This window comes from Aquarana catesbeiana, linkage group LG03, assembly GCF_042186555.1.
Source record: "Aquarana catesbeiana isolate 2022-GZ linkage group LG03, ASM4218655v1, whole genome shotgun sequence".
Taxonomy (NCBI): domain Eukaryota; kingdom Metazoa; phylum Chordata; class Amphibia; order Anura; family Ranidae; genus Aquarana; species Aquarana catesbeiana.
The window spans coordinates 406,482,585-406,497,124 of NC_133326.1; the positions used below are offsets into that span (position 1 = coordinate 406,482,585).

Below are 14,540 nucleotides of genomic sequence, written 5' to 3' on the forward strand. Positions count from 1 at the left end.
AATAATAATAATAAAAAGGTAAACAGAGTAAACATAGTCAAAACCTAGCCAGAGTTCAGGAACCGAAATGGATAGTCAGACAAGCCAAAACATCAGGGAGCGAGAGATGAGCGTAGTAGAACAGCAAGCAGGATCTGGAGCCAGAATGAATGTCAGCCAAGCAAGTCTTTAACAGGAACACAAAAGAGCATCTCTAGAGATGTGACCAAGGCAATCATCTGGGCTGGACAGCTTAAGTAGACAGGACTGGCGAGCAGGATATCCTCAACAGGTGAGTCACTGTGGAGAGAAAAGAGCTGGCAATTAGCCAACAGCTGAGCGGCCAGCTTTGAGAAGGAAGGGCTGAGCCCAGCCCTGACAATAGGCAGGACTCCTGAGGATCCCTGTTCTGTCCCTGCAGGCTGGAACCCTCTCCCTGAGTAAGGCCTAGCTTTCCCTCACAAGCCTTGTATCTTTCCCTCACTAATTCCACACACTTGTCTCTCAAAATGGTGGCTGGGCTCTTTTTTTTTTTTATATCAAAGCTAACAGTAAATGGTAGACAAAATCTCGAGAGAGCTTGGTACCATTCAGAACATGAGGTTTTCCCCAAGATGGCTGCTGGAGACAAGTTCAGAGATTAGTTACAGCCTCAACAGGATTTCACAAAAAGCAGGAAAACACAAACACATTCTGAATATAACATGACATTTCTGCATGAGAAAGTAAGTATGATACATTGTAGTCCCAATCCTCCTCTCAGCCATCAAGACTGTCCTGTCACAGCTAACTGTATGTGAGAAGGCTAGCTACTAGCACATCTCACAAAGTTGGGACAGGGCATCAAAAAGCTGGCAAAGTATGACCCCAGTTCCAAATAAAGTTGGGACAGGGCCATATTTACCATGGTGTAGCATCCCCTCTTCTTTTAACAAGGCTGTAACAGTCTGGGAACTTAGGAGGCCAGTTACTGGAGTTTTGGGAGAGGAATTTTGTTCCATTATTGCCTGAGCATATGCTCCTCTAAAACCTGGGCATATCTTTTAGCATTAATGGTGCCTTTCCAGATGTCCAAGTTGCCCATTCCATATGCACCCCCATACCATCACAGATGAAGGCCTTTGAACTGAGCTCTGATAACAAGCTAGAAGGTCCCTCGCCTCTTAAGTTCAGAGGACGTGGTTCTCATGGTTGCCAAAAGGAATGTTAACTTTTAATTTGTCTGACTACAGAATATTTTTCCACTTTGCAACAGACCATATTAAATGAGCTCTGGGTCAGAGAAGACAGCAGCATTTCTGGATCATGTTTATATATGGCTTCTGTTTTGCATTATAAAGCTTTACCTTGCATTTTTGGATGGCGCAGAGAACTGTGTTCACAGTGATGCCTGTCGCAGAGTCATGCCTGTTTTTCATGCAGTGTCATCTGAGGGCCCGAAGATCACGGGCATTCAGTGTTGCATTTCAGACTTGTCCCTTAGCACAGAGATGACTGTAGATGATACTATATATAAGGTCTTTGCAATTTTACTTTTAGAAGCATTATACTGAAATTGTTCAACAAATTTTAGACACAGCTTTCCATAGATTGGTGAACCTCTGCCCATCTTTACTTCAGACACACTCTTACTCGCTAAAAAAAAAAAATTTTTATACCCAGTCATGTTACAAGCCTGTTACCATTTAACCTATTTAGTTGCAAAATGTTCTTCCTTCTCTTCCTTATTAGTACCACATGCTTTGCCAGCTTTCTATTGCCCTATCCCAAATTTTATGAGACATGTTGCTGCCATCAATTTCAAAATGACCTTAATTTTTAGTTAAAATGGTACATTATCTCAGTTTAAACATTTGATAAGTTTTCTATTTTCTATTGTGAATAAAATATGGGTTTATGATGTTTGCAAATTAGCGCATTCTGTTTTTATGCAGATTGTACACCGCGTCCCAATTTTTTTGGAATTGAGGTTGTATTACCATGCATTGTGGTGTACTATGTTTAAAAAAAACAAGAAGACACCTGCACTTTGGTGTGATGTATGTGCATTGACCAGCACATTCAGAGGATTGGGTTGTCTTAAAGTGCAAAAAAACATGCATTACTGCAGGACACAGTTGTGAACCTAGGATGAAGACTATTGAAAACAGATGGAGATGAAACTGGTTAATGCTAAGCCTGCCAGAATGCAAGACTGAAAAAAACAGTAGAGGAATGCATTTTGGGTAAGGAGGATGGATAAAATATAGAGACAAGCGTGGATGAGTCCTAAGTCCTACCTAAGTGCTTTCTTTGCATTGGTTTTGGACAGAGACATGCTGCTGAGACAGAAAGATGAACTGCTAGGGGACAAAGATGTTGCTGGGGTCAACCAACTCCAGCCCTAAAAACTAAGTTTACAGCACCTCACCCTCATTGTGACCATCAACAGTGTACATACGATGGTGGGTCCTGTCAGGTGATTACAAAGCCTGCTGTATGTAGAGCCTCAAAAGGTCAGTTGCTGCTTCTTTTAAAACCTTTTAAAAAACCTTTTAAAACCACACCTGCAGTCTCCTTATACTTACACTGCCACCATTTAAAACTGACATTATACCTCCAGAGTTACCCCCTTACATCAGACCAAGTAACATTTCCAACTGCAGTGCTTTAGTATTGAACTGTAACTATTATATATAATGTTTGTGACTGTAGGCTTATTATTTGTAGCTTTATTCGGATATGTAATGTTTGTGTATGGTAGCTCAGTTAATAAAGCTTGATAGCACACACTCCACACACACTGAGTACTTTCCCAGCCACCTTGAGATATACAAATCACCCTTCACATCCCACTGTAGTTGATTTTTTTTTTTTTTTTTTTCGTACTGTTTCACACTACTGCGGCTCTGCAAGCCACGTGTAGCATGGACACGCCAGGCTGCCTTGCTCCTGAAAATGCAGGGAAAAGGTCCCTGCATAATTTTAGAAATCGCAGTCCACACTGAAACTTCCCAGTGAAGGAAGCTACTGCTGCGATTTCTTGTGCGTGCACCATTATGATTAATGACACCCACAGGCATCTCCCACGTTTTCTGTGCAGGTGGCTGCAGTGGGAATAGTGTGTGGACCCACAGTGGGAACCACCCACACAAGTGTGAACCAGGCCTTTTTGTCTAGAACAAAATGACTGCTTGTCTTTTTTGCATTTATAAAAATAATTAAAAGACTCCCTCTTTAAAGTATAACTAAAGGCAAAACTTTTTTCTTTTTTGGATGTAATGGAGAGTTTTTATTGCTTCCTCTGCCCCTGTTAGGCCACTTTCACGCTGAGGCACTGGCCACTTTGACGGTAAAGTGCTGCTAGTTTTAGCGGCGCTTTATCATCGTTTTAGGGGCGCTTTTCAGCCGATAGCAGGGCACTGTTAATCCCCTGCTAGCGGCCGAAAAAGGGTTAAAAGCGCCTGCAAAGAGCTGCTGCCGAAGCGCTTTGCAGGCGATTCGGCAGCGCTGCCCATTGATTTCAATGACAGAAGAGGTTTGGGAGCAGTGTGTACACAGCTCCAAAGATGCTGCTTGCAGGACTTTTTTTTCCGTCCTGCAAGCGCACCGCCCCAGTGTGAAAGCACTCGGCCTTTCACACTGAAGTGGCTTGAGCTAAGATGCCTGAAAAGCGCCTCAGTGTGAAAGTGGCCTTAGGGAGATTCACTCTCTCTGTGTGCTGTTTACCAATATTATTGAAAGTAAAAGAAAATCCCACATTTTGGGTTGTCCTGTCCTCAGAATGGTAAGAGGAGAAATCTTCCAATGGGGCACTAGTTCTGGTGACCTGGGGGACCAGAAGAGATTCCCATTTTTGCAGGGATTTTCTATCACTTCCTGTTTTGGCTATAGGACAGGAAGTGACAAGAAATCTCCCCTATGGGACACAGATGGGGAAAAGGAAAAAAAAAAGCATCTGTCAGGGGTTTTAACCCTCCTTTACTCTATACAAAATAAAATGAAAGTCTTGATATTGTTTTACTTTAAATATGTCCAAAACAGGGTACTAGATGTACAGGCAGGTTTTGTTTCTTTTTAGTGACTGAAAGTTTTAACACGTATTGACAATTATCTTATTAGCAGAGAGTCTGTATAAAACCGATAAATACATGAACACAGAACAACAAGGTCAAACTCGCCAAAATAATTCCAAGAAGTTTACCCAGCACTTGCATACAAATTATTACCATGCACATGCTAATTTAAATACAAAACACAAGAACAAACATTCTCTTTACACTACAGATAACCAGGGACACCATTAAAGGGATTGCTTAATACCTTGGTCTTAAACCACTGCATTTTACAAATATGTGCTTTGAAAGTTCAGATTTTCCTTTGAGCTGCGATTCCCTAAAGATGCGCTAGGCAGCCCACTGTGAATTTGTTAAAGTTGCAAAAAACAATGGAGGTTGTACAATTTGTAAGGACGGTCACGACTATCCGTATTCATCCTTCCATTGAAACCTGTCTATTGGGCCTGATTGACCCGTTAGCTCCTACAAAGGTAATTTGTACGCTACTTACATTACTTTTTTACTATGCATGAAAAATAATTATCCTTTCATGGAAAAAAAACTGTAGTACCCTCTGTAATGGCTTGGAAGGTGTTGATAAATAAAGCGTTACCTTTGTACAAGGCTACATATGCCAATAGGGGTGTACCAACCAAATTTGATAAGGTGCGGGGAGGCTGGATACATGATAAATCTACTGTATCTGATTAAGTATCTGTATGTTGTTTTGATAGTTCTGAGGGGGGGGGGGGGGGACATATTCGCCTCTAAGGGATCATGTGCTCATATTGTATATTTGTTCTCTGCCCTTGAGGGGATCATATATTTGAGTTTACAGCTGTCTATAACATACTGGGGTTGATTTACTAAAGGCAAATCCACTGCACCACAAATGTACTGGAAGTGCAGTCGCTGTAAATCTGAGGGGAAGATCTGAAATGAGAGGAAGCTCTGCTGATTTTATCATCCAATCATGTGCAAGCTAAAATGCTGTTTTTTATTTTCCTTGCATGTCCCCCTCAGATCTACAGCGACTTTACTTCCAAGTGCACTTTCAGTGCACTTGTAGTGCAAAGTGGATTTGCCTTTCGTAAATAACCCCCATAGTGTTGTTGTCTCCTTGAATGGTTATGTCCATGTACCTAATAGGAGCTGCATTGCTTACTGGTGCTGATGTATTGTAGTGCTGAATATTGTGGACTGTTTTTCTGTTTTGTACTTGTATAAAAATAAGTTACAAAACGTCTTAAGGTGTTTTAAAGGGTATGTGTATGTACAAGACTAAACAATAATATTCCTTAGAATATTTTTATATTGTCTACTGTGAGGTAAACCTATAAACTTTAGCAGTTGTCAGGCTGGTACCCTGTTAGACAGAATTGTGTGAAATTAAAGGATAAGTTCAGCTTTTAAGGGAAAAAAAAATAAATGTACATATTTTGCAAGAAAAAAGTTTTTTTTTTTTTTTTTTTTTCTTACAGGTGCCTGCAAAGCATTGCACTCATGTTCATTGAATCACAGGTGCAATGTCAGGCTTCTGCAAACACATCCTCTAGCATTCTGCCACTACCTATATAGGGGATTTTGATAATTGCACTCGTAGTTCATAGAGAACTACAAGCTGTCTGCTGCAGTGGCAGTCAGACTTGTAGTTCACCCATTCACAGATCCCTGTGAATTAATGGTGCAGCTGTGTTTGTGGAGCCCCGTACAGCTGCCCCCCCCCCCCCTTTCCTGCTGTTGCAATGGTAAAGGGTCAAGGGGGGCAGGAACTGGAACAGGATACGTGTTATTCCCTAAATACGGGGATAACATGTTCCTTAAGGTGAACCTTTGCTTTCATATTATAGATTTTTCTTGAAAACCTAGGGAAAATAGGTTATAGTTTGAATGCATAGTAAACAACTTGCTTAGTCTATTTATACTGCATCTGCATCAAATTCTGTTACTAAAACAATTTCACAATTTCCCTTTGGGATTAATAAAGTATTCTGTAAAACAAACCTATTACAGATGTGTTAAAATTCTGCACATAAAGTCAAAGCAACAGATGCTGTTCTAAAAAGTTGTTATGGTACTTCTGAATAGAATCCCACTGTGAAATCCAGAACATGAATATATCAGTGTAGTGCAGGAAAATGGCTACAAGTTTATTATGATCTGTTCCTCTTTTTTTTTTTTTTTAAAAAAGAAAATCAATTACCTAAACATTACTATTATGGTCCACTTTTCTCTATTTTTTAAACAAACCTAATATAATTACCCAAACGTTATAATAATGTCTAACATTTACATTTTCCTATTTTAGATTAAAGATGAGCAGTAAAAGGAATCAGTTGGTTAGAGAACTGGAAGACACAACCAGGTTAATGGCAACACTGCACATACAACTGAGAAGGTATTTACAAAATAATAATACAGTAAAGCAGTATTCTGTATATACAATGTGAAATGTACTGTGCTAGACAGTGTGTAGTACCATTGCACATGGAAAGTAATTGAATCCCTGCATGCGTGGGATGCACTGCCGAGAAAATTAAAGCATGATTAGTGCACGTTTATTGGTTCAGTAATAAAGGAAACCTGTACTGAAAGAATGAAGCAGTCTGGAGTCTAGGAGTTCTGACTTCACGCTTGTTCCAAGCCTGTTACTCAGAAATTTTGGAGCCAAAGATCCCAATAAAAAGTACTTTTGAATAAACTTTTAAATAATTAAGAATGTGTATGAAAAATAACATTTCTGTTAAATGGTAGACACTTACAGGAGCTCCAGTCTCCCCCCAAAAAATTAAAAGTCAGTAGCTACACATACTGTAGCTGCTCACTTTTAATATAAGGGCACTTACCTGCCCCTTCATTCAGTGATGACCTCACTTGATCCTTCAATGGGCTTTGAGCGCAGGCGCCGGCATCTTGACTACTTCCAACTGCGAGCTGTGCTGTGCTTTGTGATTGGTCTCAGTCTTCTGGGACCTGTGAAGTGTCCCAGAAGACAGGAGAGGGGGGCTTCTGCATAGATTGCTGCAGTGATCTGACCAGAAGTGGGAGAGCAGGTACCTGTCAAAATCAGGTACCCACTCCCCCCCCAAAAGATAATGTGCCAAATTTAAAGGAGGAGAATGGAGGAGGAAGAGCAGAAGTTGCCCTTTTGGGTGAGGTTTAGCTTTGAATTTAATATTCAAGTAATATTAAAGTGGTTGTAAAGGTTAAATGTTTTTTTATCTTCATGCATTCTATGCATGAAGGTAAAAAAAAAACCTGTGTGCAGACCCCCCCATTAATACTTACCTGAGCCCCATCTCAATCCAGTGATGTGCATGAGAGCCAAGGCTCTCTTGGCTCTCTCCCTCCTCATTGGCTCATACACAGCAGCATTGGCTCCCACTGCTGTCAATCCCAGCCAGTGAGGAGGGAGTGGGGGAGGGCAGGTCTGAGCCCCATTTTGTGTGTCTTATGGATACATAAGCGGCTTGCTTTGGGAGTACTCAGAGGGGAAGGGGTCAGAGAGCTGCCAGGGGACCAAAGAGGAGGAGGTTTGGGGTTGCTCTGTGCAAAACCATTGCACAGAGCTGGTAAGTGTAACATATATTTGTTACTTAAAAAACATAAAAAGCGAGCCTTTAGTATCACTTTAAGGTCCTATTGCTTTCCCTAAAATAAAAAAAGGGTTATACTTGCCTGCTCTGTGCAAGGATATTGCACAGAGAAGTCCTTCCTCTTCTGGGGTCCCCTGCCGGGGCTGTCTACTCCTCCTGCTCTTTCTGTGTGTGCCCCCATAGAAAGCTATGTGCTATTGAGGCACATGTGCAGGTGTACTCCAAAGCTGGGCTGTGTGCATCTATAGACACACAGTGCGGCTTGGCCATGCCCCCCCACTTCCTCCTCATAGGATTTGACTGACAGCAACTGGCACCAATGGTTCCCACTGATCTCAGTCTAACCTGTGAGATCAGGAAGAGAGCCCAGTTCTAAATGCTTAACCATACAGTATAGCCTGACGCAGCAGTCAATATTTAACCACTTACCGACCGGCCACTGTATATATACGTCATTACTTTAAAGATGGATATTTCGGTAACGGCAGCAGCTGCTGCCACAACCGAGGTATCCATCTTTAAGGCCGGCGGTTCTGTACACGATAATGGTGGTCTCTGCGGCGGGTTCACCGCGGGATCACCGTTATCGGCGGCGGGAGAGGTGCCACCCCCCCTCCCGCCGCTCTCCTGCGCCCTCTGCCGCTTACCGGAGCCGTTGGTAGCGGCGGAGGCTATCGGGTCCTTTACCTTCCTCAGTATGGATACGAGTGAGGCTAAGATGGCGCCCACCCGTCTCCATACCATAGGACGGCCGGAGCGACATCATTACGTCAGCTCCGCCCACTTTTTTTGTGTCTTTTTTTTTAAACGACTTTTTTTTTTTTTTTTTTGCATTAAAATCTAAATATGAGATCTGAGGACTTTTTGACCCCAGATCTCATATTTAAGAGGACCTGTCATGCTTTTTTTCTATTACAAGGGATGTTTACATTCCTTGTAATAGCAATAAAAGTCATCCAAATTTTTTTTTTTTTTAAACAGTGAAAAAATAAATAAAATAAAGTAAAATAAATAATAAAATAATAACAAAAATTTTTTAAAGCGCCCTGTCCCGACGAGCTCGCGCGCAGAAGCGAACGCATACGTGAGTAGCGCCCGCATATGAAAACGGTGGTCAAACCACACATGTGAGGTGTCGCCGTGACCGGTAGAGTGAGAGCAATAATTCTAGCCCTAGACCTCCTCTGTAACGCAAAACATGCAACCTGTAGAATTTTTTTAAACGTCGCCTATGGAGATTTTTAAGGTTAAAAGTTTGACGCCATTCCACGAGCGGGCGCAATTTTGAAGCGTGACATGTTGGGTATCAATTTACTTGGCGTAACATTATATTTCACAATATAAAAAAAATTGGGCTAACTTTACTGTTGTCTTATTTTTTTATTCAAAAAAGTGAATTTTTTCCAAAACAAAGTGCGCTTATAAGACCGCTGCGCAAATACGGTGCAAAAAAAAGTATTGCAATGACCACCATTTTATTCTCTAGGGTGTTAGAAAAAAATCAATATATAATGTTTGGGGGTTCTAAGTAATTTTCTAGCATTTTCTGTTTTAAACATGTAAACACCTAAAATCCAAAACGAGGCTGGTCAAATAAGAGAACTTAATATGCATAAAAATCCTAAAAAAAAAAAAAAAAAAAAGTGTTTGTCATTCACAACAAAAAAACTATTTTTCTGAGTACATACTCCACTTTTGACAAAAAATCCCTTTAGTATCGGTTTTATACATTGCAAAATGATATTCCAGAGTTTACTTGCTGCTGTGTGCTGTTGTGCAAACAATCACATGCTTTTTCAGTTATTACTTTCTGAGGAGGGTCTGCTTGCTACCAATGCCATTGTTTTATTAAAAAGAAAGACTACAGTGGTCCTTGTGAGTGGCTTCTAAGTGTTTTTTTACATATTTTTGTTGTATTTTATTGGCATTTGTTTTTTTTTTTTTTTTTACATATAGATATAAAATGCACACAAAAAAATTCTCACATTTTTTAAGATGTCTTTTCCATACACTTTTGTTTGTTTAAAATTACTCAAAGAACAAAGTCACTACACCAAAAAAATTATAGTTGCACAAGTGAATGGACGTAGATGTGTTTTAAGCTGTTTTTTTTTTTGTTTTTTTTTTTATATCACACCATGTGTGGTCCATTACATACCATTGTGTATGTTGTGTTTAAAAATGGCAAAATAAGATTAAAAAACTGAAAACATTCTGTGTCTTAACTTCTATTTTGGTGTATTTTGTTGTTGTTTGAGTGTTTTTAGCCAACATGAAACAAAACCATGTGAAAGTAACAACCTGGACCATTAACACCGGGTAAATCGGGGGACAGCAACCTTTTGCACATTGTGTCTTTTTTTTTTTTATAGCAATTAGACAGCTAGCGTGCCAGTAAACAATCGCACACAGAAATCCTAGTTTTCAATTTTTGCACTTGTAGTATTACTGCTAATGGCATGTAAATCATTATATAAGAACCCCAATTTCTGCACCTTCAGACCTCAAATCAGCCCGCATTTCTACACCTGAAAACTAAGTAGCTTTTTTTTTATTGTCTAAACAAACTCAAACAACAGCAACATACACCCCGAAAAAGGCAAAAATTACGTGCTTTATATTTTATTTTTAAATTGTTTTTTATCCTAAGTCACCAATAATCACAATACACAAAAGACGGGAAAGAGGTTCCCAAAGGTATTCTTCAAAGAGGATTTATAGGTTTTGGGTCTAATCATCTTTATTAAATATCCACAACGATAGAAAGATATATTATATATATATATATATATATATATATATATATATATATATATATATATATATACACACACACACAATATGAAATAAGAATATAAATACCCTCCTCCAAAACATTTAGTTTAAAATTAAGACAAGAGAGTCTTAAAAGAGACACCGGTGTCCACCACTGTCAGCCATACACAACTATCATCCATTCCATCCAGACAAATTAACTCAACAAAAAGGGGAATTCTGATAAAGGCTTCGCTCCGTCAGCTAAGGTGTGTAAAAAAACTACACTGATTCTGAAAGACAATTGGATAATAGGTAGCCTTCAGAGATCCTATTGTTTGTTGAGAGTTCAAAAAATCAGTTCAGAAAAATCCATTCCTTTCCTTAGAACAGGTTAAAAAGGACCTCTCTAAAGTAGATTGGCAGAGGAGAGGGATCGATAATCTAACTAAAGAAGAGAGGAGGGCCTGTAAGGAACTGGAGGAGGCCACTGATATTATAATTAAAAGTAGTGATAAGGGGGGCAATACTGTCCTACTCTCACAGACCCTGTATGAGGGAGAAACATTACGCCTCTTACAAGACGAAACTACATATCGAAGGCTCTCATCCAATCCCTTTCAGAAGATTGTAGTAGACCTGAATTCTAAACTGAGTTTTGCCCTAGAAGAACACCTTATCACACGGAAAGAATATGACTGATATCTAACTGTCCATGAGTTTAACACCCCCTACGTTTTACACGATCCCTAAACTTCATAAATCCATGTCTAGACCACCAGGAAGGCCACTTGTCTCGACTATTAAAGGCCCTCTAGAAAGGATTGGAAAATATGTGGATACATTGAAAAAAGAGCTAGTACAAGATCTTCCATCCTTTGTACAGGACACACGTGATGTTCTACACAGTCTTGAGAACTTCACTCTTCCACCACAGGCCATACTTGTGGGAATCGACGTGGAATTGTTGTATGCCTCGATTCCGCATGACTGGGGCCTCAAGGCGCTCTACCATTTCCTTGAATCCAAGTTCCCTTTGCTTGCCTCACAAAATTCATTGTGGATATTCTGAAGTTCATGCTTGAACACAACTGTTTTCAGTTTTTTGGCATTAACTATCAACAGATCAGAGGCACAGCAATGGGAGCCCCTTGGGCTCCCTCCTATGCATGCTTACATTTGGGACTTTGGGAAAAGGACCTAGTTTACCCTTCGTTGATGTACCTCAGCCACTGTCGCCTGTGGCTGAGGTACATCGATGACGTGTTTATGGTATGGGGGTCACCCCAAGATTTAATTGAATTTATTGATGAACTCAATGACAACAATCGAAATATCCGCTTGACCTTCTCCTATGATCTGGTGGCTCTGCCCTTCTTGGACCTCACCATCTATGTAAAGGATGAAAAACGAAGGACAAAAACATTCAGGAAAGGAACTGCGGCAAATACGCTGCTACTGGCCTAAATTCACCACCTAAAGTCACTCATACAGGGGATTCCTGTTGGTCAGTTTCTCCGTATCAGGAGAAACTGTTCAGATATGGATGACTTTAAAAATGAAACACATGAACTATATGGAAGGTTCCGAGACAGGGGCTATTCCCATATCTCCATTAGAAAGACAAATAAAAGAGCCTTTCGGACGGAGAGGGTGGAACTTCTGGCCGACAGTGAAGTGGAAACTCGAAAAAACACAAAATCTACTCCGATAAGGATAATCACCCGATATGGAGCACAGTGGGAACAGATTACAAATATTCTTAGCCATCATTTGCACATCCTAGTTGAGGCCCCTATCCTCGGAGATAGACGCCTACTGATGGCCAGAAGAGCCCCCAATCTGAAGGACAAACCGGTCCATTCTGAATATCGCAGACCTAAAAAACATAGCTGGCTCACTGACCTCCCTCCACTTAAAGGCATGTTCCCATGTGGCAGATGTCATATCTGCAAATATGTAGACAAAACTGACATGTTCAACGATTCTGATGGTAGGAAACACTACAAGATCAATCATTTCATTAACTGTCTAACAGACCGGGTTATATATATGCTAACCTGCCCATGTGGATTGAACTACGTTGGCAAGACAAAGAGACAGCTTAAAATACGAATCGGTGAACATGTCCAAAGCATTATTCAAAAAGACGATGAACATCCATTGTCATTACATTTTTTGAAAGCCCATGGTGGGAAACCAACTAGCCTTAAATGTAAAGGAATCTATAGGCTTAACCTACCTCCAAGAAGAGGTGATTTTGACAAGATACTGTATCAGATGGAAAAAATGTGGATCATTAATTTGAGAAGCATGCAGCCTACAGGGTTAAACAACGAATGCAACATGTCAGTATTCCTAGAACAGTGATAAATTCAATTGATGTGATCTAATTTCCTACCATCTGGAACTTTCTGAAATGTGCACTACTTGTTTTAGAACATGATGTGGAGGTTATGTTTAATATCCTGATTATATACATCCGATCTAGGAACATCTTCAGCGTACTCTTACTAATCCCACTAGATGTTTATCTCCTAACTGCCCGCCCCCTGCTATATATATATATATATATATATATATATATATATATATATATATATATATATATATATATATATATATAAATAAATAATATATATGGTTTTTGTCATTCTGCTCTCTGATAGTGTTGATCTAGCTACGCTTGGGGTATGTGGTACTATGGCCCCTAGGGCCTCGTTTTGATTTCTCTAGATTGAACTTGGATCTAGTTTAGTCTTCATTTTTATTTTTATTTTCATTTCTACTTGTGGCTGGGTAATTATTTTTGACACTATTTGGCTATCAGTAGAACCCATGGTCTGTGATATTAAAACCATGGCTGTGTTATGTTCCAAATAGGTCTAATAACTAGTGTATACTTAATGTGCATTAGTATTCTGGCAATGGGTGAAAGCACTGGGTGAAAGTTATGTCTGTATGATGTGAGACTAGGTGTCGAATTAGTCGCAGTATCCCCTTCCCGCCGACCGTACGCATATGTGCGTACTCGGCTTTCGGGGGTTATACCGGGATGATGCCCGCAGCTGCAGGCATCATCCCGGTACCGTTGTTTCGAGCGGGTGATCGGCTACCCGTATATAACAACCGATGCGGCTAAAAGCCGCTCGGCTGTTATACCGGAGGAGCGGGAGGGGACGCCCCCCCTCCCGCCGCTCTTACCGGGCCTCCCATGCGATCGGGAGGCCCAGTGTCCAAACGGCTGCCTCCAGCGGCTGTGGGCGGGCTGGAACGAAGCTGTGGGCGGCTTCGTTCCAGCCTTCTCAATGTAAACGCGGAAGCGACGTCATGACGTCACTTCCCGTTTACTCGGCTGCCAATGGCGCCGAATTTAAAAAAATACACAGTATTCAGAATCGCCGTTTTCGGCGATCTGAATACTTTGAAGTGCAGAGGAGGGATCGGGGGTCTTTTAGACCCCCGATCCCTCCATAAAGAGTACCTGTCACCACCTATTACTGTCACAAGGGATGTTTAGATTCCTTGTGACAGCAATAAAAGTAAAAAAAAAAAATTTTTTTTTAGAACACAATTTATAAGTCTAAAAATAAATAAAAAAAATAAAAGTGTTTAAAGCGCCCCCGTCCCCGCGAGCTTGCGCAGCGAAGAAAACGCATACGGAAGTCGCGCCCGCATATGTAAACGGTGTTCAAATCACACATGTGAGGTATTGCCACGATCGTCAGAGCGAGAGCAATAATTCTAGCCCTAGACCTCCTCTGTAACCCTAACCTGGTAACCGTAAAAAAAATTTCAAGCGTCGCCTATGGAAATTCATAGCTACCATGGTTTGTCGCCATTCCACGAGTGCGTGCAATTATAAAGCGCGACATGTTTGTTATCTATTTACTCGGCGTAACATCATCTTTCACATTATACAAAAAAATTGGGGTAACTTTACTGTTTGGATTTTTTAAAATTCATGGAAGTGTCCCTTTTCCAAAAATTTGCGTTTAAAACACTGCTGCACAAATACCGTGTGATATAAAATATTGCAACAATCTCCATTTTATTCTCTAGATTCTCTGCTAAAAAATATATATATAATGTTTGGGGGTTCTAAGTAATTTTCTAGCAAAAAATATGGATTTTAACTTGTAAACACCAAATTTCAAAAATAGGCTTAGTCATG

The 14,540-nt window shown here is 40.4% G+C and overlaps 1 protein-coding gene across 6 annotated transcripts in view; it reads left to right on the top strand.

Moving 5' to 3' along the window:
* The window catches only part of WWC1 (WW and C2 domain containing 1), a 290,220-nt gene that overhangs the window by 204,898 nt on the left and 70,782 nt on the right, over window positions 1-14,540 (top strand). For all 6 annotated transcript variants that reach the window (XM_073620708.1, XM_073620705.1, XM_073620707.1 and 3 more), the window contains one exon: window positions 6,325-6,414. In XM_073620708.1, coding sequence (XP_073476809.1) covers window positions 6,325-6,414 — 90 coding nt within the window. The remainder of the gene's footprint in view (window positions 1-6,324; window positions 6,415-14,540) is intronic.